At 50.3% G+C, this 24,795-nt stretch overlaps 1 protein-coding gene across 2 annotated transcripts in view; it reads right to left on the bottom strand.

Annotated features, from left to right (window-relative positions):
• The window catches only part of STK10 (serine/threonine kinase 10), a 118,880-nt gene that overhangs the window by 64,229 nt on the left and 29,856 nt on the right, over positions 1 to 24,795 (bottom strand). For both annotated transcript variants that reach the window (XM_011285468.4, XM_045035527.1), the window contains exon 3: positions 668 to 716. In XM_011285468.4, the coding sequence (XP_011283770.2) occupies positions 668 to 716 (49 nt within the window). The remainder of the gene's footprint in view (positions 1 to 667; positions 717 to 24,795) is intronic.

The raw sequence follows: 24,795 nt of genomic DNA, 5'->3' as shown, positions 1-24,795 counted from the left end.
CTCCTTAACCCCTCTAAGTGTCAATCTGGTCAGGAAGTCAGATGTGCAACGGACTGAGCTACCCAGGTGCCCCTCTGTAAACATTTTTTTAATGTTTATTTATCTTTGAGAGAGAGAGAGAGAGAGAGAGAGAGAGAGAGAGAGAGAGCGCGCACAAGCAGGGGAGGGGCAGAGAGAGAGGGAGACACAGAATCTGCAGCAGGCTTCAGGCTCCGAGCTGTCAGCACAGAGCCCGACGTGGAACTCGAACCCACGAACCGCGAGATCATGACCTGAGCCGAAGTCAGAGGCTTACCAGGCTGAGCCACCCAGGTGCCCCAGAATTCCCACTCTTCAAAGAATCTCCCTTAGGTGTCTCATTTTCACCTCCTCAGGGTGCTGTGGGGTGAGGCAAAGAAGGCCTCACCCATCTTACGGCCAACAAGGCTGGAGGGGATGAGTGACCAGCTCAAGGACACATGGCTTTTTGAATAGGAAGTGTTGGTTTTCTAACGAGCACCCTGCATTCCCTCCAAGAACCCAACCCCATTCCCAAAAGGGGACAGAGCATAAAAGTACTCAAACAGGCCACATGAACTGCTGGGGCAGGGGAGTGCGGAACACCAGTCCTGGACTAGAGCCCTCAAGCCCACCCCAGCACCACTGCACTGGGTCAAGGGACACTCACCCAGCATGATGGCATCCACAGCTCCCCCAGGACAGAACTCGATCATGATCTGCAGAAAACACAAGGCAAAGTAAGAGTTAGCAGGGGTGCACAGCCCATGGGATGGGGAGCACCTCGGGACCCGGCCCCAGCAGGATCAGCCGGCACCCACTGCCCCCGCTCCCTGGCCTCTCCTCATCCTGCCCCAGGGCCTGTCCAGTCTGCACCACCCCCTCTGATCTGACCCCAACCCTCACAGGAGGCTCTGAAACCCAGAGGGGTCCCTGGCCAGTTCATTTTTCAGGGGGGAAAAAAAAAAGTTGCCACGGAAACCCACAACGGTAGCCAATGGCCTTTTGCCCCCCGCCTGCACCCTCCCTTCTCCTCCAGCCTGCCCTCCTCCCTTGTCCCCACCTGCCAGCTGCTCTACTTCCTAGGCCCCACAGCCAGGAAGCTCAAAGGACACCATCGCCCACATACAAGCCGGCCAAGTCCTCACGGAATCCTGGCACCTATCTCGCGCCTCTCTCCATCTCTCAGAGGCCAGGGCCCTCGCTGGCTTGCAACAGAACGTCAGGGCCTTGAAGACCAGCCCAGGTGTAGAAACCCAGGCCCGGGAAGGGGATGGGACTGAGCGAGGCCAGATTCTTAAGTGGCAGGTCCTGCACCAGAAAGGTTTTCTAACGCCCCAGGTCATTCTTGCATGCATGCATTCATGCGTTCATCACACACCCAGCAGGGACGGGGCCCAGGAGAACAACCAGACCCAGGCCTTCCAGGGCTGGCTCCCAGCTCAGCGCAGGGGCTGGAGAAGGACAACGAGCGTGCAGACTGCCACTGATGCTGACCCAGGCCCTCCCTCTCTAGCCCTCCCATCTTTGTTCTTTCTCACCCACACTGGGCTCCTATCACATGTGCAAAGATGCTGTTTTTCTCTGAAATTACAGATACAGGTAGGTGGGGAAGGGGGAAGCGTCACAAACTCGAGCAGCCGTTCCCGGAATCTCCTCACCGCTTCCAGCTCCTGGCCCAGCGTGTGTCGTAAAGTCCCTCCAACCTAGCTGGGCAGAGGCAGGCGCCGTGCCCTGGGGCCAGTCATTCCCCCCGAGGGGAAAGAAAACCTCCGCCATAATCCTCTGGGCCAGAGCAGCTCTCCAGTCAGAGGAGGGAGGAGTGGCCTCACTGTTTCCATGAGTCTCCAGCTTGTGGCAGACCTTCCAGAGGCTTCCTGGCCATGTAAATGTAAGGATGCGGTGATCCGTGGCTGGACCCAGGTCCCAGGCCCGCCGTTCACTAGCTGCAGCCGTGGGCAGGTCACTTCAACAGAGCACATTTTCTCAGCTGGAAGATGGGGCTTGTTGATGCCACTGCACTTAACTGCCCCCCCCCCCCCACTGGGCTATATTTTCGGGGGACAAGCCACACCTGGATGCAAGAAACCAGAGCAGGCAGGGGGCCAGAGGTCCCAGATGCTGGGGGTAGCAAGACAGTGCTGGCCCTCCTAGCTTGGCCCTGAGCAGGAGACAGGCCTGCTCCATGCTGTGGGAGGCTCCGTGCTGGGGGAGAGAGCCTTGTAAGGGGACACCGCCAGCTTGCACACCACCTCCCGCCAGGGAGGAAGGACATGGCCCCTGAAGCCCCTAGGGTCACTCCGATGGTGCTTGGCCTGCACCGCCCCAGGACTTCCAACACTACAGTGACCCTGAATAACAGCCATCAGAGATGAATTAATGTCTTGCAACCCAGAACAGTGAGAAAGAGGTACTTCTTTCTTCCACTCGTTCCTTCATTCACTGCTTCATTTCACCAACCGCTCCCCAACCAGACTTGTTCCCCTGGGGCCGGGGAACAAAGGTGGCCTGGACACAGGCACTGACCTCTTGCACAGCAGCAGATCGTTCTGGCTTTTAATAATTCTCAGCTCCACAGAAGGACAAAAAATCCTACTAATTGCTAGGAAAAGCCCAGCCACGAGAAGCAAACCTTGTCATCGTGCAAAACCGCTTACTATCTGAGCAGCCCGGTTGCTGCTCACCCGACCGCCGCAGGAATGACAGGTCACCAGGCCTTGCCGGGTGGCAGGCACCGGGCTGGGGCTCAGTCAGTATGAACTGTTACTATGGCTCCTTCCTTGAGCTCAAAGGTCTGAGATTTTTTCTCTTGAGACTCCATGAAAGGTATCCTCTCCTCTCATTCAGAAAAATGCAAACAGGAACAGGGGACTGCATGCAATTCTACTGAATTTTTGCACACCCTGAAGTCCCCCCACCAAACCCAGGTTAGGAGCCGCAGCTCTGCCTCTGCACCCCTTACTATCTGTGTGGCTCGGGTAATACTAAGGACCACCCAGAGCTACCCTAAGGATTGGATGAGGTGGTGTTTACAAAACAACAGGCCCATGGCTCAGCCGGTTAAGCGGCCGACTTCGGCTCAGGTCATGATCTCGCGGTCCGTGAGTTCGAGCCCCGCGTCAGGCTCTGTGCTGACAGCTCAGAGCCTGGAGCCTGTTTCAGATTCCGTGTCTCCCTCTCTCTCTGACCCTCCCCGGTTCATGCTCTGTCTCTCTCTGTCTCAAAAATAAGTAAACGTTAAAAAAAAAATTTAAAACAAAACAAAACAACAGGCCCAGCCTCCCACACAGTGCATGCAGGACAGGCTCAGGCACTGCCCCCTTCTCTAAGGGTGCAGCTGAAAGGTGGTGAACTTGAGTTCCGGTACTGATGGTGCAGCTTAACTGGCTATGTGACCTTGAGTAAGTCACTTCATCTCCCCGAGCCTCAATTTCATCTATAAAATGGCACTAACCACCTCCACCTCCAAAGTCAAGGCAGTTAAAGGAGATTCTCAACGCGAAAGCCCAGTAGCAAAGCCACACCGATTAACATGTTCTCGTTGAACCTCTAGCAAACAAAACCCGCCAGCAAGTATCACACCTACACCACCTTATTCAGGCTCCCTACAAATCTGTGCCTTCCTAGAACTAAGTCTATCAGCACACCCTCTGTTATTACCAACAGTCAGTATGAGAAGTGGCCAAACCCAGGCAGTTCCTGCATCTGTCAGTGAACTTGTCCCTTACACAATCCCCTTACACAAGACCCCCCCATCCTCTCCAGAGCTCGGCACTAGGAAAGCTTGACCATTCCGCCGATCCGGTTTGCTTCCTCTTCTGCAATTCAAGAGCTCCGTGACCCCATGCACTTCCCTTTTGTAATTTTTTAAAATGTACTGATTGATTGATTGATTGCTCTAGCTGCTGGAAAGTTCTGAGCTTAGCTTTGGTTCTATTCCCGGGAAAAAAAATGTACCGACTTTTTTGGTTCTATACCGAGATTAAACCCGCAACATTCCACAGTTTGTATATGGACCCCAATGAAATGTTTTTAAAAGATAATCATCCTGCAGAAGTCTGAAGAAACAACGCTCCTTGGTATTAATCACACATGTGTTAGAGTGATATTCCATTAACCTTTGTGTAAATACCACCTGACTATACCCTCACATGTGGCAAAATAGGGTTTGGTTTTTCTTCCTTTTTCTTTTTTTTTTTGAAAGTGTTTTTACCCCCAATTGGTTTTAAAAATTTCACATCTTAGGGAGCCCGGGTCACTCAGTTGGTTAAGCGTCTGACTTTGGCTCAAGTCATGATCTCACAGTTCATCGGTTTGAGCCCCACGTTGGGCTCTGTGCCGACAGCTCAGAGCCTGGAGCCTGCTTCGGATTCTGTCTCCCTCTCTCTCTGCCCCTCCCCTGCTCAAGCTCTGCCTCTCTCTGTCTCAAAAATAAATAAACATTTTAAAAAATTGTTTTAATAAATAAATAAATAAAAATTTCACATCTTAGTGCCCTGATGGGATGGGGGAAAGAAAAAAAGTCCCTTTCATGATAGTTCTTACTAGGTTCCATTCCATGTGTCTTAACGTTCTACCTTTCACCTTGTCACTGGCAGGGCTGTAGGGGACTTCTACTGAAATGCGTGGGGTTTAGTTAACAAAATAATCTCAATTAATAAAAATAACAGAGCAAAAATAAAATAATTATCTTAATACCTTTCGAAGTTACGAAATATGCATGCTTAGAAGATAGAATGGAGGTACATACATCAATGCTCAGGGAAGGATTACAGGTGGTCTATACTTAAATATTTTCCAAATTTTATTCAACAAATATGTATAAAAATATTAGAAATACTTTGTTTTTAATGGGAAGAACAGGCCTAAAATAACCCCTGGCTGTAGATGCATCGATTCCTCTGAAGGAGGAGGAAGTTATCTGTGGCTGTCCACAATTAAAGCAGGCCTGTGTCCACGGTGTCCTGGGATGAAAGAAGGCTCCTTAGGATCAAGGATTCTGCGGTGCAGAACTGAAGGCCTCTAAGCCCTTACCAAGCCCCAAATCCAGCTCTAAGTACCAAGGACCAACAACTTGAACCCATCAGAGGCTCATCCTTCACACTCCCTTGAGAGCAGCAAGCCACTTGTGGCTCTAGGATTTCTCAGGACCAGGAGAAGTGAGGTTTGTGATCAGTTTAATCCATCCACAACTCTACCAAGGGCTCCACATTGCAAGGGCTCCACATTGCTAGGCGCAGCAGGGCCATAAATGTAGTATTTAATCAACAAACACTATCTGAGCTCCTAGTCTATAACAAGCCTGGGGACCAGGGAACCAGGAGGAACCAGACACATCCCTGCCCCAAGGCAGAGGCCAGTACAGGCACATGGTGACTGTGTTACCTAGAAGCCTGTAACTATGGAGGGCTTCCCAGAGAAGAGCTGGGTTTTGAAGGGCAATTTTGCCTAATGAGGAAGGACAAAGACATTCCAGGTAAAATACAGCAACTGCAGAGGCAGAACAGCAAGGAAGAGTAGGAAGGGGAGAAGGGAGGAATGTTCCAAGGGGTTCAAAAGGGTGAGAAGAGAGCGGGCCACAAAGGCCAACTGGAACTAGAATTCAAACATCTCCAAGTATGAACTTTACCCTGAGAGCTGTGTATATCTGTCTGGAGAAAGGCACCAGAGGGTTTTAATAAGGGGTGTTATAGACAGTTTCTGCTTTAGAGGATCCCTCTGGACATGGTATCTCTAAAGGGTAGGAAAGCAGAGGAACAGTGGATTTGGCTGGCGCAAATAGTAAAAAGGCCATTTTATGGGTCCCGGTGCCCAGGGCATCATGGATGTCTTCCCCCTGCACACAGAGCATTCTTTCCTTCCCCTTTGTGAAACAGCCACGAAAACTGGGTGGGACTCATCTCATCCCCAGTGGGGAGAGGAGGCCTAAGCCAATCAGGGAAATTCTCTGCCTCTTGCCCTGTGGGCTGATTCAGGGCTGGTCTAATCACAACCAAGCCCTGAGCTCTGCTTGATGGTGTGGGAAGCCATGATATCTCCTCTGGAGCCATAAGGAAACACAAAGCCCTGATGGTTGCAAGCAGCCATCTTGCAACCATGAGGGAAGCCAATGTGAAGACAAACCTATTACAAAGAGGAGGACAAAGAGAATCTAAGTCCTGCTCAAAATCCCCCTTAAACCTGACCTTCCTCCAGACTTTTCTTTTCTTTTTTTTTTTTTTTCAACATTTATTTATTTTTGGGACAGAGAGAGACAGAGCATGAACAGGGGAGGAGCAGAGAGAGAGGGAGACACAGAATCGGAAACAGGCTCCAGGCTCTGAGCCATCAGCCCAGAGCCCGACGCGGGGCTCGAACTCACGGACCGCGAGATTGTGACCTGGCTGAAGTCGGACGCTTAACTGACTGCGCCACCCAGGCGCCCCTCCTCCAGACTTTTCAAATAAAATATGCATTAATTTCTTTTGTCGTTTAGGCTAGTTTGAGATTCTCTGTTACTTGTTACCAAAAGCATCTGATCTCACATTTGGCAAGAGATGATGAGGATGAATTAGAACAGTGAGAGAGGAGGACAAGGATGCCATCTCATGGGGCAAATAAGATTTCCCCAGTAATCTCTAGGTGGTACCAGCTAGAAACACTATGCCAGTAGTCTTTAAACTTTAGCGTGCAACAGAATCACCTGGAGAGGTTATTAAAAACAAGGTCACTGGGCCCTAACCCAGAGTTTCTGATTCAGTAGGGCTGGGGTGGGTCCAAGAATCCGCATTTCCAACAAATGCCTGAGGGTTGCTGCCCCCAGTCCCCTGACCATCCTTTGAGAACCACTGCTCTACAGAAATTTGCAAAAGAGCAAGAGGCCTGGACCTTGGGGCCACACCCCTCCTCCCTCTAGCAAACACATAGTGCAAGATGGCAGTAGAGAAATCTTAGGAGCAAACTGGAAGAATTATGATTTCTTTTATCCTCTTTATGGTGCCATGCTTTGAGGACCTTTGAACGCATGTCAAGGAGACAGGGATTAGTCCAGATGGGGTGTTTGGAAATGACACCAAAATCACAAGCAACAAAAACCAAACACAATGGACTTCATCAACAATAAAAGCTTTTGCACATCCAAGGGCATGATCAGGAAAGTGAAAAGACAACCCACAGAATGGGGAAAACCGTGAGAATCATGTATTTTGATAAAAGACTAGTGTTCAGACTATATAAAGAACTCTTACAACTCAACAATAAAAGGACAAATATGGGGCACCTGGGTGGCTCTGTCAGTTAAGCGTCTGACTTCAGCTCTGGTCATGATCTCACTGTTTGGGGTTCAAACCCTGCGTCGGGTTCTGTGCGGGCAGTGCGGAGCCTGCTTGGGATTCTCTCTCTTTCCGTCCCTCCCTCACTCTCTCTAGCTCTCAAAATAAATAAACTTAAAAAAAATTTTAAAGGACAAATAACCCAATTTAAAAATGGACAAAGGGGGCGCCTGGGTGGCTCAGTGGGTTGAGAGTCCAACTCCTTGATCTCGGCTCAGGTCATGATCCCAGAGATCATGGGATCCAGCCTTGTGTTGGGCTCTGTGCTGACAGTGTGGGGCCTGCTTGGGATTCTCTCTCTCCCCAACCCCACCACTCACACAGGCACACTCACAATCTCTCTCTCTCTGTCTGTCTCTCTCAAAATAAATAAATAAACTTAAAAAGATGGACAAAGGATTTGAATAAATGTTTCTCCCAAAAAAGGGAAACATATGGCCAAATACATATATGAAAAGGTGCTGACTGTCATTGGTCTTTAGCGAAATGTCCGTCAAAACTACAATAAAATACCACTTCATAGAGGCTAGGATGCCTAGAATCAAAAAGATGCTGGGGCGCCTGGGTGGCGCAGTCGGTTAAGCGTCCAACTTCAGCCAGGTCACGATCTCGCGGTCCGTGAGTTCGAGCCCCGCGTCGGGCTCTGGGCTAATGGTTCAGAGCCTGGAGCCTGTTTCGGTTTCTGTGTCTCCCTCTCTCTCTGCCCCTCGCCCGTTCATGCTCTGTCTCTCTCTGTCCCAAAAATAAATAAACGTTGAAAAAAAAAATTTAAAAAAAAAAAAAAAGATGCACAATAATCAGTGTTGGCAAGGATACTGACAAACTGAAACCCTCGTACAATGATAGTGGGAATGTAAAATTTCGCAGGCACTTTAGAAAACAGTGTGGCAATTCCTCAAAATGTTAAACATAGCATTACCATATGATCCAGCAATTCCACTCCAAGGTGTGTGTGTGTGTGTGTGTGTGTGTGTGTGTGTGTATCACCACATGTCCACTGATTAAAAACATATGTCCATTAGCCAGATTGACTAAGAAAAAAAAGAGGACTCAAATTACTAATATGAGAAATCAGAGTGGAGACATTACTACTGATTTTACAGAAATAAAAAAGATCGTAAGAGAGTACCATGAACACGTATATGCCAACAAACTGGAAAACCTAGACAAATTCCTGGAAGCAGACAACCTACCTAGATTGAATCATGAAAAAATGGAAAATCTTAACGGACACTACCTAACTCATCCTATGAGGTCAGCATGACCCTAATATCAAAGCCAGGCAAACACTGCAAGAAAATAAAACTACAGATCAATATCCCTGATGAATACTGATGCAAAAATCCTCAACAAAATACTAGCAAATCAAATTCAGCAACATATTAAGAGGATTATACACCACGACCCAGTGGGATTTACTTCTGGAAGCAAGGATGGTTTAACATACAAAGATCAGTCAATGGAACTGACCACATTAATGGAATGAAGGAGGGAAAAAACACCATCACTTGAATTGATGCAATCTAACAAAATTCAACACTCTTTCCCAGGAAAACCACCAACAAACTAGGAATAGGATAAAACCACCTCAACATATCAAAGGCCATATATGAAAACCCATAGTGGGCTTTATACTCGAAGTGAAAGACTGAAAGCTTCTTGTCTAGGATTAGGAACAAGACAAGGATGCCCACTTCCTTCACTCCTATTCGACACAATACTGGAAGTCCTAGCCAGCATAATTAAGTAAGAAAAATAAGAGGCCAGCACATTGCAAAGGAGGGGTAAAATTATCTCTGCAAACGACATGACCCAACATGTAGAAAGCCCTAAAGATTATAAACACCCAGAAAACTGTTACAACCAATAAACAATTTTTAGCAAAGTTGCAGGACATAAAGCAACACACAAAAATCAGTTGAGATTCTATATTCTGACAATGAATAATCCAAAAGGAAATTAAGAAAACAATTCCATTTACAATAGCATCAAAAAGAAGAAAATAACTCAGGAATAGCTAGGAAGAAAAAAAAAAAACCCAAGAAGGCAAAATATGTGTACCCTGAAAAGTATAAAACATTGCTAAAAGAAGTTAAAGACGGACAAGTAAATAGAAAGACATCCCATGTTCGTGGGTGGAAAGACTCCATATTGTTAAGATGTCAATGTTACCCCATCTACAGAGTCCCTATCAAATCCTGATGGCATCTTTTACAAAAATTAAAAAATCCATTGTGAAATTCATATGGAATATCAAAGGACCCCAAATAGCCAAGACAATCGTTCTTAAAAAAGAAGAAAGTTAGAAATCTCACACTTCTTAATTTAAAACTTGCTACAGGGGTGCCTGGGTGGCTCAGTCGGTTGGGCTTCCGACTTCAGCTCAAGTCATGATCTCGCGGTTCATGAGTTCGAGCCCCGCGTCGGGCTCTGTGCTGACAGCTCAGAGCCTGGAGCTGCTACGGATTCTGTGTCTCCCTCTCTCCCTGCCCCTCCCCTGCTCACACTCTGTCTCTCTCAAAAATAAATAATAAATAATAATTTAAAAAAAAACTTGCTACAAAGCTAGAGTAATCAAAACACTTTGGTACTGAAGAAAGGCTGACATATACATCAGTGGAAAGGCAGCCCAGAAATAAACTCTTACATATGTGGTATATAAAACTCACCGTTTGTGAGTTCAAGCACAGAGCCTGCTTGGGATTCTCTCTCTCCACCCCTCCCCAGCTTGTGCTCTGTTGATCTCTCTCAAAACAAATAAATAGACTTAAAAAAAATTCACTCAAGGCGCTGGGGAGACTCAGTCGGTTAAGTGTCCAACTTCAGCTCCGGTCACGATCTCACAGTTCACAAGTTTAAGCCCCGCATCAGGCTCTCTGCTGTCAGCGCAGAGCTCATTTCGGCTGCTCTGTCTCCCTCTCTCCCTGCCCCTCCCCTGCTTGTGCAATCTCTCCCCAAAACAAATAGATGTTAAAAATAAAATCATAGGGGCGCCTGGGTGGCTCAGTCGGTTAAGCCACCGACTTCGGCTCAGGTCATGATCTCGCGGTCCGTGAGTTCGAGCCCCGCGTCGGGCTCTGTGCTGACAGCTCAGAGCCTGGAGCCTGTTTCAGATTCTGTGTCTCCCTCTCTCTGACCCTCCCCCGTTCATGCTCTGTCTCTCTCTGTCTCAAAAATAAATAAACGTTAAAAAATATATATAAAAATAATAAAATAAAATAAATAAAATAAAATTATAAAAATTCCAAAAAAGCAAAGTCTAACACAAGTTACGGCACGGGTGAACCTCAAAGACAATATGCTAAGTGAAATGCCAGCCGCAATAGCACAAATATGAGCTCTCTTACATGAGGTACCTCTACTAGTCAAATTCATAGAAACAGAAAGTATTAAGAGGATTGTCAGTGGGTGGTGGGGGGAGGAGAACGGGAAGTTAGTGCTTAACGGGACCCAGTTTCAGTTCGGGAAGATGAAAAATTTCTGGACATGATGGTGGTGACGGTTGCACAACACTGAGGAAGTACTTGATGCCAATGGCCTGTGCACTTAAAAACGATTAAAATGGCTGATGTTGTTTATGCGTGTTTTGCCCCAATTAAAAAAAACACACACACATGGGGCGCCTGGGTGGCTCAGTCGGTTAAGCGGCTGACTTCGGCTCAGGTCATGATCTCACGGTCTGTGAGTTTGAGCCCCGCGTCGGGCTCTGTGCTGACAGCTCAGAGCCTGGAGCCTGTTTCAGATTCTGTGTCTCCCTCATTCTGACCCTCCCCTGTTCATGCTCTGTCTCTCCCTGTTTTAAAAATAAATAAAACGTTAAAAAAAAAAATTAAAAAAAAAAAAACACACAAATCCACACCAAAGCTTGTACACAAATGTTCACAGAAGCATGATTCACAATAGGCAAAAAGCGGAAATAAATGTCTATCAGCTAATGAATGCAGAAACAAAATGTGGCATTAGCTTTATCCGGTGGAAGGTCATGAAAAGGAATGAGGCACTGACACCATCCTGCAGTGTGGATGCACCTTGAAAACTTCATACCGAGTAAAAGAAGTCAGATGGCAAAAGGCCACGTATGATAGGATTCCATTTACGTAAAACATCCAGAGCAGGCAAATCCATAGAAACAGAGATTGGTGGTTACAAGGGACTAGGGGGAGGGAGCACTGGAGGGGCGGGGTACGGAGCAGGGGAGGGCGGGCTCCCGGAGCAATACACTGCACGGCTCTCAAAATGCGACCCAGCGCTCTCCGGATCAGAAGGCTGTTGACACCGTGTGCCAAGCCCCGTCCCAGGCCCTCTCTGGCCCTTTATTCACAGTCTCTCATTTAATCCTCATTCTATAGATCAAGGGCTGCCAAACTTGTTCTGCGAAGGGCCAGATAGTAAATGCTTTCAGGTCTGCAGCCATAAGGTGTCTGTCGCATGCAAATCACTCTTATAGCCAGAAAGCAGCCAGAGATGGTACCTGAACAAATGGGCACAGCTCTGTGCCCACAAACCTTCATCTACGAACACGGGGGACAGGCCAGATTTGGTGCTCAGGCGCTTGTCCGTCATCCCCGATTCCAGATGAGAAAACTGAAGCATAGAGAGAGTCAGTAACTTGTCAAGGTCCCCAACTAATAAGAGGTGAGGCCAGGACATGACCCAGGTGCTTGACTAAAGAGCTCCTATTCCATTCCCTGGGCTCAACTTCCCCAACCAGTGGGGAGGGCCTACAACGCATCAGACATCTTCCCTACTGGTACCTGAATATCTTTCTTTTTTTTTTTTTTTTTTTTAACGTTTATTTATTTTTGAGAGAGAGAACACAAGCAGGGGAGGGGAAGAGACGGGGAGACAGAGGATCCGAAGCGGGCTCTGCACTGACGGCAGCCAGTCTGACGAGGGGCTCAAACTCACAAACCGCGAGATCATGACCCGAGCCGAAGTCAGATGCTCAGTTGACTGAGCCCCCCCAGGCAGCTCCTTGGTACCTGAGTACCTTTATTTTAAGGTTTCACCTCAACCTGTAAGGTGGGCATTCCCCTCCCGCCCTACCCTCGAACCCACAGCTGGCAGAGGTGGGATCTGAACCCTGGCCATGGGAGCCGGGCTGCTCGCAGCAGCTGCCCTGCATTAAGAAGGCGGGGTTGGGGCGCCTGGGTGGCTCAGTCGGTTAAGCATCCGACTTCGGCTCAGGTCATGATCTCACAGTCCATGAGTTCGAGCCCCGCGTCAGGCTCTGCGCTGACAGCTCGGAGCCTGGAGCCTGTCTCAGATTCTGTGACTCCCTCTCTCTCTGACCCTCCCCGCTTCATGCTCTGTCTCCCTCTGTCTCAAAAGTAATTAAAAAAAAAAAAAAAAAGAAGGCGGGGCTGCCTGAGCCTGGACACAAGTCGCACATTCTGCTAAGGGAGGCGCCTGCTTTTTCCAGGCCCTCTCGTCAGAGTGCCCTCACCGCGACTGGTCTCCCTCCTCAGCACTCTGGAGCTTTGTTTCCCTGGAGACGCCAGCCCATACACACAGCTGGGGGTGCCGGATGGGGGACAGCCCATAGCTGCCGGCTTCTTCTCTGGCTGCAGGCCAAAGGAAACTGGAAACCTGTGTTTACCTCCCCATCAGTTTAGATTAAGCAGCTGTCACAGCACGGCACAGGGGTCACGGCCTTGTTACGTGATCTTGGCAGGCCAGGTCACCTCTCCAGTCACTCATTCATTCGTTGATTCATTCATCCACGGATTTCTCAGGCACCTACCCTGTACCTATACTATTTTAGCCCCTGGGATTACAGCAGTGAGAAACAGTCCTCGTGCACCTGGAGTTTCATTCAGAAAACCAATCTACGTGTCTGGGTGGGTGATGAGCCCACCTGGCAGGGTGTCGGGGCGGTCGTGTACCCAGCCCCGCACCTGCACAGCTCAATTAAAGAAGTAACGTCTCCCTTTTCCGGCCTGGGAATGGCTACCGTACAACCTTCTTTGGAGCGGTGCAAAGGATCGACTCAATAGTCCATAAGACTGATACGGCCAGAATTAAAAATGTCTCCTCTCTACCAGATCCACCTTTCGGGGCTAAACATCAATACCAAGGTGATTTCCGCCTTTCTAAGTAACACACACAAAGAAACCCCCACGAACACAGCTGTTTTACCTACGTCTCACTCCGTGCCCTCAACCTCCTCGAGAGGTGAGTGGTTGCCAGGTCTGTGACCTGGCGTCAAGCCTCAGTTTCCCCATCCATGACATTTAATTGGAATCAAGAGCTTACTCTGTGCCAGGCCCTATGCCGAGTCCTTTGCACAGATTATCTTCCACTCACTAATCGAGGTAGGCATCCTAAAAAATACCTATACCTCGTGGGGCTTATTGTGAGGATTAAATAAGATAATGTATGCCGGGCACTTAAAACATTATCTAGCACACAGTAAGTAAATGCTCAATAAATGTTACCAATTGTTATTAGCAGTTAGTGATATTTTATTCCCGTTTTACATATGGGGAAACTGAGGCTCGGAAAGATTAGTCTGTGATTAAGGGTTTTTTTTTTTTTCTTTTTAAATATTTTAAATGTTTATTTACTTTTGAGAGAGAGAGACAGACAGGGCACGAGCGGGGCAGAGGCAGAGAGCAAAGGAGACACAGACTCCAAAGCAGGCTCCAGGCCCCAAGCTATCGTCACAGAGCCCCACGCAGGGCTTGAACTCACGAACTGTGAGATCATGACCTGAGCTGAAGTCAGACACTTAACCCACTGAGCCACCCAGGCGCCCCCAAGGTTTTTTTTCTTTTCTTTTTTGATAAAAGCAAACTAAAACCAGAATAAGAAAAAAACCCACAGAAGATTTCTGGTTGGGCTTAATTCCATTCACAGAGAAAGAGAGGGAGGCTGCACAAGAGGCCATCACAATCCATGCAGGAAAGGGACGGTTGGGTGCGTGGAAGCATCTGTGATGACACAGCTGGTCCCTCCCCAGCCAAGGAGGACACACAGCACATCTCTCAAGACCGTGAATGTATGAAGTAAGTAGTGGCACAGCCAGGACCTGAACTGGGACCCTATCTGGGTGACAATCGGCTCTGTTCATCTCCCTGGTGGAAGAGAGCTGGTGACCCCACCCCACCCCTCCTTCCTCAGGCCTCAAGGGGGAAGCAGCAAAAAGCGTTGAGTCACAGCCTCTGGGTGGGTCGGAGAAAGGCCCCCTCTCTCTCCTTGCTCAGCTCTCCCTGGGCCCCACCGGTCAGCTCACACATACCAAGTTAGCTTGCTCACCCAGAGATAAGGGAGCTAGGATGTCCCGGCCCCAATAAGAGCAAGCATGGACCACCCACAGGGTTTAGAAATTAACTTTTACAGCCCACAGGCAGCAGGGCCAACCAGCAGGATCTGGCCCGTACTGCCACAGCCTGGCAGTCCCAGAGAGACAACTGAGGCACGCTCAAGCCAGAGAGGAGACGTCAACACTCTGCTCTGGGCCTGGGTCCCCTCACCTCTCTGGCCTCCCCTGTAGCCAACAGGGGCACCGAGTACGCAAAAGGCAGTCAATAAATAAACATTGGCAACATTCCTGGCAACATTCCTGGGACTAAAATTAACGAAGCCATATATCTGTCCAGCCGGGAGGTCTGGACACAGTCCCCGATCTGCCACTGTCCTTCGTGGAGCTATCATAACCCCTTTCCTGCTCTGATCCTCAGCTGCCACATCTGGAAAATGAAGCTTCTAATAGCCATAAGGTTATGTGCAACACTGACCTTTCAGAGTTCAAGGGGAGTGACTAAAGTCACTTTGTCATTAAATAAATAGTAGTTTGTACTTATAAAAGTCCATTCATATCATCCATTAGCAGAGCCTGAACCTAGCACGTGATCATAGATGAATCACGTGCTAGGTTGTATACACAGATCATGTATCAAGGGATCCGTCAATGAATGAATACATATCAGTGAAATGTTTCAGTGGCGTTAAGATGCCCAAAGATCAGGCAGAACAGCCAAAGGGTGACTAACGCTGCTGACAGCCAGATTCTGCAAAGAAAGCCAGACAGAAGCCAGCCCTACCCCCGCCATCCGGCCACCCAAGACAGTAGAGATGAGGGCTGCCATTAGTGAGCACCTAATGCATACAGGCACTGTACTAAGCACTCCTCTACTGGGAGCAGTAATACTTATCCCTAGTACACAGACGGGGAAACTGAGGTTTGGTGGGGAAAGGGCTTCCCCAAAGCCACTCGGCACATAAGGGACAGAACCAGGACACAAACCCAGGTCTGTCTGACTCTAAGACAGAGCTGAGGCCTATAGCCTCAAGCAAGCCCTTTGTCCCTCTGGGCTGTTTCGTCCCAGGGAAGTGGAGATAGGTACTACAGTCATCCAGGCCTCCCTGCTCTGAGAGGCACCGTGCCCTGGGCAGGGGGACACCCCATCAGCACAGATGGTTACTCAACAGAGGCCTGTGGAAAGAGGTCCGTGGGGCAGCCACGAGAAAACAAAACAGTCAACACAAAAATGTCTCCTCCAGCTTCTGGGCCGCCTGTCCCTGTAGGTGGAGCCCCAGAACCTCAGCACCTCTGAGCTCTGGGCCAAACAATGTGGCCATTGAGTGGGGCAGCCCACACCCACAAGGCCTCCCTGGAACGCAGTGCCTCCTTCCTCCGCCCCCAGCCCCACCCGCCACATTCACAGAAAGCCAAGGGAAGGAATTCGGGCTCCCCTTGAGCCCATGTGAACTAGAGCACAGGGGATGACCTTGGGGTTCCTGGGGGTAGAGGTGCAATTCTGCCAAGGCAAAGGGGAGGAGTGAAGACTGGCGAGCTTCCAAGCCTGTCTAGCACATTCTATGGCCCCTCTGCCACAATCGCTAGGGTGGGATCACCAGATGAGGAGACAGAGGTGGTTCCACATCCTCATGTGCTGGCCCAAGTGCGCACAGCTGTGGGGTGCTATGGAGGGGATTCAAATCCGGGAATTCCTAACTCCTGGCACCATCTGGCCCGGAGGTCAGCAGCGTTGGCTTCAGGACCAGAGTCCCCGAGCCTGAGTCCACAGGCCGCTACGGGAGGACTACAGGCCTTCATTCTCGGAGCCTCCATTTGCACATCTGCAAAATGAGGCAACACATTCCTGCCCTGAAGCAATCTTGGGAGATTAAATGAGATCAGAGGTGTAAAATTAACAAACAGTGCCTGGCACCTAGCCAGAACGTGACAAACAAGAGCCACTGTCATCATTATGATGGCCACCAACATCACCACCGCCCTCCTCACACACCACTCAGGAAAGGCCAAGTTCAGGGTTGGAACCAGGCTCCTGGGCAGGTGCAAACTGGACCTCCAGCCCCTGGGGAGAGACACAGGCTCTAGTGTGTCTGCAAAGACATTTCTGATCCCTCTGACCATCTGTCGGCCCAGCCACCATTCCCTAAAGCCAGCTGTGACCAGGGTTCCTGCAGATAGAGAGGAACAAGGCAGGGCCATAGCCCTGCCCTGGGGGAAGTGACTAGAAGGGAGGGGTCAGGAGTTGGCCTCCCAAATCCATGAGACATGGAGTGAGTAGGGTCATAGGAAACGCCTGCCTGGTAGGAGACCCCATTTTCAACTAAATTTGTTAAACACTGTGGCATCTGAGATGGTCCTTAAGGGACAAGCATGATTTGAAACAAAGGGGTCGGGGCGGTGGAGGGGGGGGATGAAGTACAACAGGCAGAGCCAGGAAAGTGGTGCAGGGTGGGCATTCAGGTCTTACTACCTAAGACAACCGCTGGCCTTCCCTGACTCGTTGCTTGAGGGACACAAGCCTCCAAGGAACCAATACTCCTACGTAAACTAAGGTGAACACGGGATTTCAGGACTGGAGTCACACACAGCTGGGTTCTAGTTCGGGCTCTGACACTAACAGAACAACCCCGGGGGCACGTCCAGAGCTCCGAGCCTGGTTTGCTCATCTGTCAAGTGGGGGGAACTGTAGGACCTGCCTCCCAGGTAGTGATCAAACAGGGTGACGTGAGGAAGGCCGAGGGCGCGTTCGGCAAGTGCACTAACTGTCCGTGACACCAGCTGTATGCACTTGGGGAGCGTGCGCCCCACCAGCGCGTGCCCCGCGAGAGGGTGAAGGAGCAGTTATTCCAGAGCAGCAGGGAGCTGGGGAAAAACACTGGGTGTCCCAGGCAAGTCCAAGCGCCCATCTGTTCACAGCACACACCATCACCTGACACCCGATGCGTGGTCCATGCTCATTTTATCTATTGTCCCCTCCCCAAGCCACCCCCAGAGTGGAGTTTCCCTGAAGGCAGGGCTTTGTGTCCGTGCCCTCACCAGAAACAGTGCCCAGCACACAGCTGGTGCTCTGTGAACATCTGTTGGTGAAGGAAGGGAGGGAGGAAGCCACAAGCCAGTGAGTGAATGAATGAATGAGTGAATGAATGAATGAATGAATGAATACATGAATGAAGTGTGGCCGCCCCGTCTGCTCCAGGGAGGTCTCGGTCCCAACACGTGAGGCTGTGGATGTGGAACAGCAGACACAGACAGGAGTGACCATGACAGGGACTCACAGACCGTGTGACAGCTGTAGGGGTTAAAGGTCCCCTCAGTGACAATGCAAGCCGGAAGCGCTCTGACAGAACCCAGTAGGGACACCACCAGGAAGGCAGCAATCCACACAGAAGAGAGCCCCACAGCCCCCCATATGCCCGTTTCCCCACTCCCCACCGAGGACCGGAATCATTTGTCCCCTCGGGGCCCGGCAGAGCATAAATGCTGCCTGGGCAGGGGCAGCGGCAGGCAGGAGGGCAGGTGCCCAACTATGGGGCAGCTATACTCAGCCAGCTCACAGGGCCATGCAGAAATACGGGCCCGTGTGGCCGGAGCTGCTGATCCTTCAAGCCAAGCCAGGTGCCTGGATTCTTGTGTGAAAGATGTCAATTTATGAAGGTTCACGCTATTTCAAAAAACTGAAAAGGCCTGACCTCGATGCAGCCTGTGGGCCTGGTTGACACATCTATCTGCCCACCTAGACCCGTTAGCTAAGTGCCTGACACTGAGCTCCTACTATCCGCCAGCTGGGACATGATGGGTTTCTGACCCCGGACAAAGGGCTGTGAAGTCAGTGTCATCACCGTCAACGTCCAGATGAGGAAACTGAGTCTCCGAAGCATGAAGAGATACGTCTAGGGTCACACGGCAGCACAGGGGGCGGACTGCAGCCCAGGTCTGGGTGACTCCAAGGCCCATGCCTGGTGGGCTGAAGGACTGTGAGGAGGACCTAGGAGGGGACAACAGCTGCCCGACAGGGTCACAGAGCAAACAAAACCCACGTGGACGTGCTTGAGAATGTGGTGGGCAAATCCCCAGACTACAGAGTCACCCTTGCTCCTGAGACTGTGATACACAGAGCCCAGCCTGGCCATCCCAACAGCAAGATTCCAGGTGGCCCCAGGTTACTCCAGCCTGTCCATCCACGTCTGCATGACCCCACCTGCTCCCAGCCAGGGGACCCCAGCAACACCAGGGGGGTCTACTGTGCCTGAGGTAGAAGCCTGGCCACAGGCCCTTTCCCACCAGACACTGCCAAACATGTTCTGTTGGACAAGGGGCTCCTCGGGTGGACAGCAGGGGGGGTCACACACTGTATCCTTTGAACTGTTCCCAGTGGTACCCAGGGCTGGCACCAGGAGGGGCACTGTTTTGAAGCCCAACTGATCTGGGCTGGAAACTGGCTGAGTCAAGACAAGTCTCTCGCTCTCTCTCTCTCTCTGACCCTGTCTTCCCATCTGTAAAATGGAGGTAACAGCATCTGTATCCCATGGATTTGGGACAATCCGGCGAGATAATCATGAAAGAGCCCAGCAAAGGGCAGGTATTTTGCTGACTCTTCCTTCTCGTCCCCCCTGCCTGATTCATCCTCTACTCCAAGAAGCTACAAGCCTCCCCCCGCTGCTTTCCCTCCCCAAGTTTCAGGGCACTCTAGCTGTACAAGGGGAATGGCAAGAAAGTAATAACACATCTGCCTCAAAGGACTGAGAAGCCTGTGCAGAGACTTTCAGGTACTACTGCGTGTGTGTGTGTGTGTGTGTGTGTGTGTGTGTGTGTGTGTGTGTGTGTGAGACAAGTGGGTGCCGCACAGACCCCACCCAGAGGGAAAGAAGAGGTTAGTGAATGCCAGGCTGCTCCAGGGGGGCCAGGACCCTAGAGCCCGTGGAAAGGGGTCCTGGCCCACAACACTGATGCCCGCGAATGCAGAATTCAAGATTTCAGGGAACCACGGGTCAGGACAAAATGAGCTGACGTACGTGAAAAGACCTCCTTGGGAGCAACCCTTCCAAGCCCCTGGCACTGTGGGCCGGGGGGCAGAGGCACAGATAAGGGGACAGTGCTTGGCTACGGTCACACAGCAAGTTGGTCTCGGATCAGGGGAGATCTCAGGTCTCCTGATACCAGCCCAGCACTCCTGCCACACCCAGCGACTTTCTAGACGTACACAGAGCTGCTAAGTACTTTCTAACATCACCTTCTCTTTATAGCTCTGGCTTGTTTAAGGCCAGATATGCAATCTCTGTCAGCAACCAACAGCTGGCCTCCTAGCCCAAGGCGACAAGCCACAGAAACCTTGGCCGATGAAATGTGGTCATATGAACATGTGTGGACAGTGGGCCCCTCCCACCCACACCCTGCTCTGTGACCCTGGGACCTGTACTTCCTCTCTGCAGAATGTTTACTTTCAGACAAGAAGTCACTCTCTGAAAAGCCCCTAGTCATTCCTTCTGGGTACCACACACACACACACACACACACACACAAAGTTGGCATACGTGTTCAGGAAGTTCACAGATCCCCCACAAGCCTATTTTTGGACTCCCTAGGCCAGAAGGCCTGACTTCAGAGCTCACCAGGTCTGGTGACTTCAGGGGCAAACGAGGCTGCATATATAAAAAGATATACATATGCTCTCAACATTTTTCTAGGAACACAATCTTCTTGTTTGTCCTTACTTTCCTCAGTTTTGACAGAGATGCGAGATGAGAAACATTTCCTCTCAATTCTACTTGAAGTGACAGCAGTACCCCCCAATGACAAACAGACCTCAGTATCGGGAATGCGTCAGGGAGCAGTGAGGTCTGAGGCTAATCGGAGAGCACATCCCTGTCTGTGGGGGCCCCAGGCAATCGCCACCACGCAGAAAGGTAGCCTATACAACCACATCTCCAGAATGGTCTGACAAAATGCTAGCAGCAAATTTCTAAAAGCATCTCGCATGCCAAACAAAAGCATCCGCAGGCCCAATCCGGCCTGAGGTCATCAGTCTGCAATTTTCTCCAAGGCTTCACATGCAGGTGAGGGGCCCTGGCTCGTGGCCCGTCTGGCATGGTAGATACCCTTCCACCCCAACAGCAAAAGACTGAATGGCAAAGACCTGTAGCTCTCAAGGTGGGGGCGATTTTGCCTCCCACCCCCGCACCACGGGACATTTGGCAATATCTGGAGACATTTTGGTTGTCAAACTGAGCCGGGAGGTGGGAGGTGGGAGGTTCTATTAGAATCCACTGGGTAGAGGCAGGGACATTGCTGAACATTCTACAATGTACAGGACAACTACACACACACACACACACACACACACACACACACACACACGACCCAAACCCCAGTGTAGACCAGAGTCCATGGGGCTACTCTGGGGGCCACCTTAGGAGTGGGAAGTCAGTACTAATGTGCTCAAGAGGCCCATTGTGACAACTTCCTTTTAACAGGGAGTGCAGTACCCAGGCTGAGGCTTTGGCAGGCAAAGGGATAGGGTTAGAATTCAACACAATTGGTTTCTTTTCTTTTATTTCTGTTTATGACAAGTGGGTCCTAGTTTCCCATGTAGGGTAGTAAGATGAAAGTTTCTTTTTATTTTTTTTTTAATTTTTTAAAAATGTTTTTATTTATTTTTGAAGGAGAGAGAGACAGAGCATGAGCAGGGGAAGAGCAGGGAGAGAGGGAGACACAGAATCCAAAACAGGCTCCAGGCTCTGAGCTGTCAGCCCAGAGCCCGATGTGGAGCTCGAAGTCACGAACTGTGAGATCATGACCTGAGCCGAAGTCGGACGCTTAATTGACTGAGCCACCCAGGCGCCCCTGAAAGTTTCTTTTTAAATACATGTATTTAATTTCTAGAAAGTGCGTCACTTTAAGTTCGAGCCCCACCTTGGGCTCCACACTGACAGCACAGAACCTGCTTGGGATTCTCTCTGTCTGTCTCTCTCTCTCTCTCTCTCTCTCTCTCTCTCTCTCTCTCTCTCTCTCCCCCCCCCCCCACTCTCTCTCTCTTTGAAATTAAATAAACTTAAAAAAAAAAAAAAAAAGAGTGAGGGGCACCTGGGTGGCTCAGTCACAGTTAAGCATCTGACTCTTGATTTCAGCTCAGGTCATGATCTCATGATTTGTGAGTTCAGGCCCCATGTCGGGCTCTGTGCTGCTTGGAAATCCATGTCTCTGGCCCTCCCTCCCTCACGCTCATGCTCTATCTCTCCCTCAAAATAAATAGAAGGTTAACGATTATAGCAGTAGCCGAACAGATGAGCTGTGGAAGCAGCAGCCCTATCGAGAATACCCTATAAATACCATAGATATTCAGCACTGAGAATAGTCTGTTCACACCCAGGGAAAACCCAGGAAGACTCCATGATGGTACAGACCCCCCGTGCAAGCAGAAGAGTCACTGCTCTATTTGATGCTCAGCAAGGACACTGCTGGGCCAATAAACTCGCTGCAAAGCCTTCTGACCAGGTGAAACCTGGGGACACAGGGACTTCTGAACTTGACCTGTGCCGAGTCTCCAGGGCAGGCCAGGGTGGCAGGGCCTGCTGTGTGCACACGAAAGGCCTTTCCTCCCTCTGTCGGTGTCGTCCTCGAACCCTAACGTTACCTTTCTTATTGTTCTGGGAGGACAAAATCACAGCGAAGCCTCAGGAAGGTTCGCCAGGCAAAAGGCAGAGAAGCCAGGAGAGAGGGAGCTGCAGGAAACTAGGGGTAGGAGGCATCCGGGGAATGGGGCCAAAAGGGTTGGGAGGAGAGGGGAGAGAGGGACAAGGGCATTAACTAAGCACACACTCTGTGCCAGGCACTGCTGCCCACACCTGACCTGCAGGCCTCACTTCATCCTTACAACAGGATAAGCTTTGTGATCATCCTCTCCATCTGTGCTGAACAGATGGAGACTCGAAGGTTAGCTGAGATCCACACTGGCACCAAGAGACAGGACCGGACCTGGCTCCTACACCGCAGGGCCGGGAAGGGAGCAAATGCATGTGACCAGCACGGAGGAGGTACAAAGGGACTCAGACCGGCTAAGAAGCGGGCAGGCACTGCCCTGCTTGAAACACCCCAGGGGTTTCCCAACACCTACAATAAGATCGCAACTCCTACCTTCCTGACCCCCATCTCCTCCCACCCAGCCCAGACACTGCCCCTCGCTGTCTTTAAACGCAGTGAACACACTCCCACTTGATGTAACCTCTGTCCTCCCTCCACTGGCTCCTTCTCAGCTATCACCTCGAGGCTTCCCAGACCACACACTGAAGGTGGTTTGCCCCGTCCTTAGGCCTCACCTCCTGCTGGCTTGAATTTGATTTCCATCCTGCACCAAGCCAAGGACCCTCTTGGCTAGTCCTGTGGGACCCCCTCTGGGTCCTCGGACCCAACCTGTCTGCATCACTTTCTGTATCCAAAGGGCCCGGGACATGGCTCGGCACAAGGAAGGAACCCGACAGAGACTTGGTTAAGTGACTAAATGGAGAATGCGGCAGTCCTCCAGGGCTGCAGGCTCAACTGCCCCGGCATCACCCACGCTCGTAGAGGCCAAGGCTGGAGGTCCTGGGGTGAACAGGTAACACATCAAAACTCAGGGTTTGTGTCCGTCAAAAAGGCCAAGCAAGATCTGTGCTCAGGAACTGATCAGAAGGGGCTTGAAAATGCTCACCAGGTGCAAAAGCAGGATTCCAGCCACCTTCACCTTCTTCCACTCAACACAAGGAAAAGCTTTAGAGGAATGCAGATTCCTTCCCTCCTCCCTACCAGCTGTCACTAGCTAGAGAACAAAGCCCAAAGTCAACCTTAGGACATTGAACAAAGCCCAAAGTCAACCTTAGGACATCGGCTTTGTGGGACTTCACTCCCCCAGGGCAGGGCTGGCCCCAAGCACCTCAGCTGTCTTTTTTTTTTTAATGTTTATTTATTTATTTTTGAGAGAAGAGAGAGAGAGAGAGAGAGCGAGCGAGCAGCAGCAGGGAAAGGGAGAGAATGGGAGACAGAAAATCCCAAGCAGGCTCCACACTGACAGCACAGGGCTCGATCTCACGAACCATGAGATCATGACCTAAACCGAAATCAAGAATCGGACCCCTGCCTCAGCTGTCTTGAGGGGACCGGCCTGGACCTCCACTCCCTCCCTTATGCTGGACCAGAATGAAGGTAGGACCCAGTCTCCCGAAGGCGACACCAAGACTGGTAACTGTGCTAAAACATGCCTGGTAAAAGGAGAGAAAAGAAATGGAGCAGAGAGGAGAGGAAGAGGAGATACATTCCACCTAGAGGTACAGGGAAGTGAAAATGCCTCATGGAGGCAGTGATGCTCTCGCTGACCACAGATGACGATGGGCACGCCTGGAAGAGGGTACCAGATGAGCAAAGGTCTGGGGGTGTCGCCTGCAAGGGGCTTAGAATAGGTCTGGGAAAGCATCTGCTGATGGGAGGCCACAGCCTGTGTACCGGGTAATGGATTTGGAATATATTCTGGGCAGCCGTGGAAGGGCTTTCCATAGAGCAGCGTTAACACGACTAGGTTCTCTCATCCCTGGTCTTTGAAGACTTCCGTGTGTCTGGCCTTGTGACTAATTTGCTGTGTGACCTCAGGTAAATCCCGGACCCTGTCCGGCCTGCAGTTGTCTCATCTTTCAAATGAGAGGATGGCTGTGTGATACCCGGCGGCAGTGTCCCGTGGCCTAGTCAACACTCCTCTGGTCTGGCTCCAGTGGTAGGCCAGAGCAAGCATTCACTGGCTTGGGAAACTGATTGTGAAATTTTCAGGAATTGTCGTCAGCCTGCTGTTAAACACAACCACTATTAAAAATGAAGTTATATGACGTTATCATTTTTGGACTTACGTTGAAAACAAAGATTATAAACACTCAAGACCTAGCCTTTCCCTAATGACTGTACTACATTCTACTATCACCTATGCACTTGAGATTATTTACATCTACTAAATCTGTGCGGCAGAAATACTTTATCATGGAATACCACTGCAAACCTCTTTCCAACTCTGTTAGCGACATGGTGTTTATAGCCAGAAATTAACCAAAGCGGGAATGTTCATACCACAGAAAATGGCAGACGGTACACGCCGGGGCTGCTCTCCTCGGGAGGTGACTGTTACAAATTTCCCATCGTCCTACTCTTCCACTCCCAAACACCTATAGGAAAACACACCCAACCCTTGAAAGACTTTGCCAGAGGCCAAAATCT

The sequence above is a fragment of the Felis catus genome, chromosome A1 (genome assembly GCF_018350175.1).
Source record: "Felis catus isolate Fca126 chromosome A1, F.catus_Fca126_mat1.0, whole genome shotgun sequence".
NCBI classification, from domain to species: Eukaryota; Metazoa; Chordata; class Mammalia; order Carnivora; family Felidae; genus Felis; species Felis catus.
The sequence above is the reverse complement of the archived record's forward strand: the minus strand, read 5'-3'. Positions and strand labels throughout refer to the sequence as shown.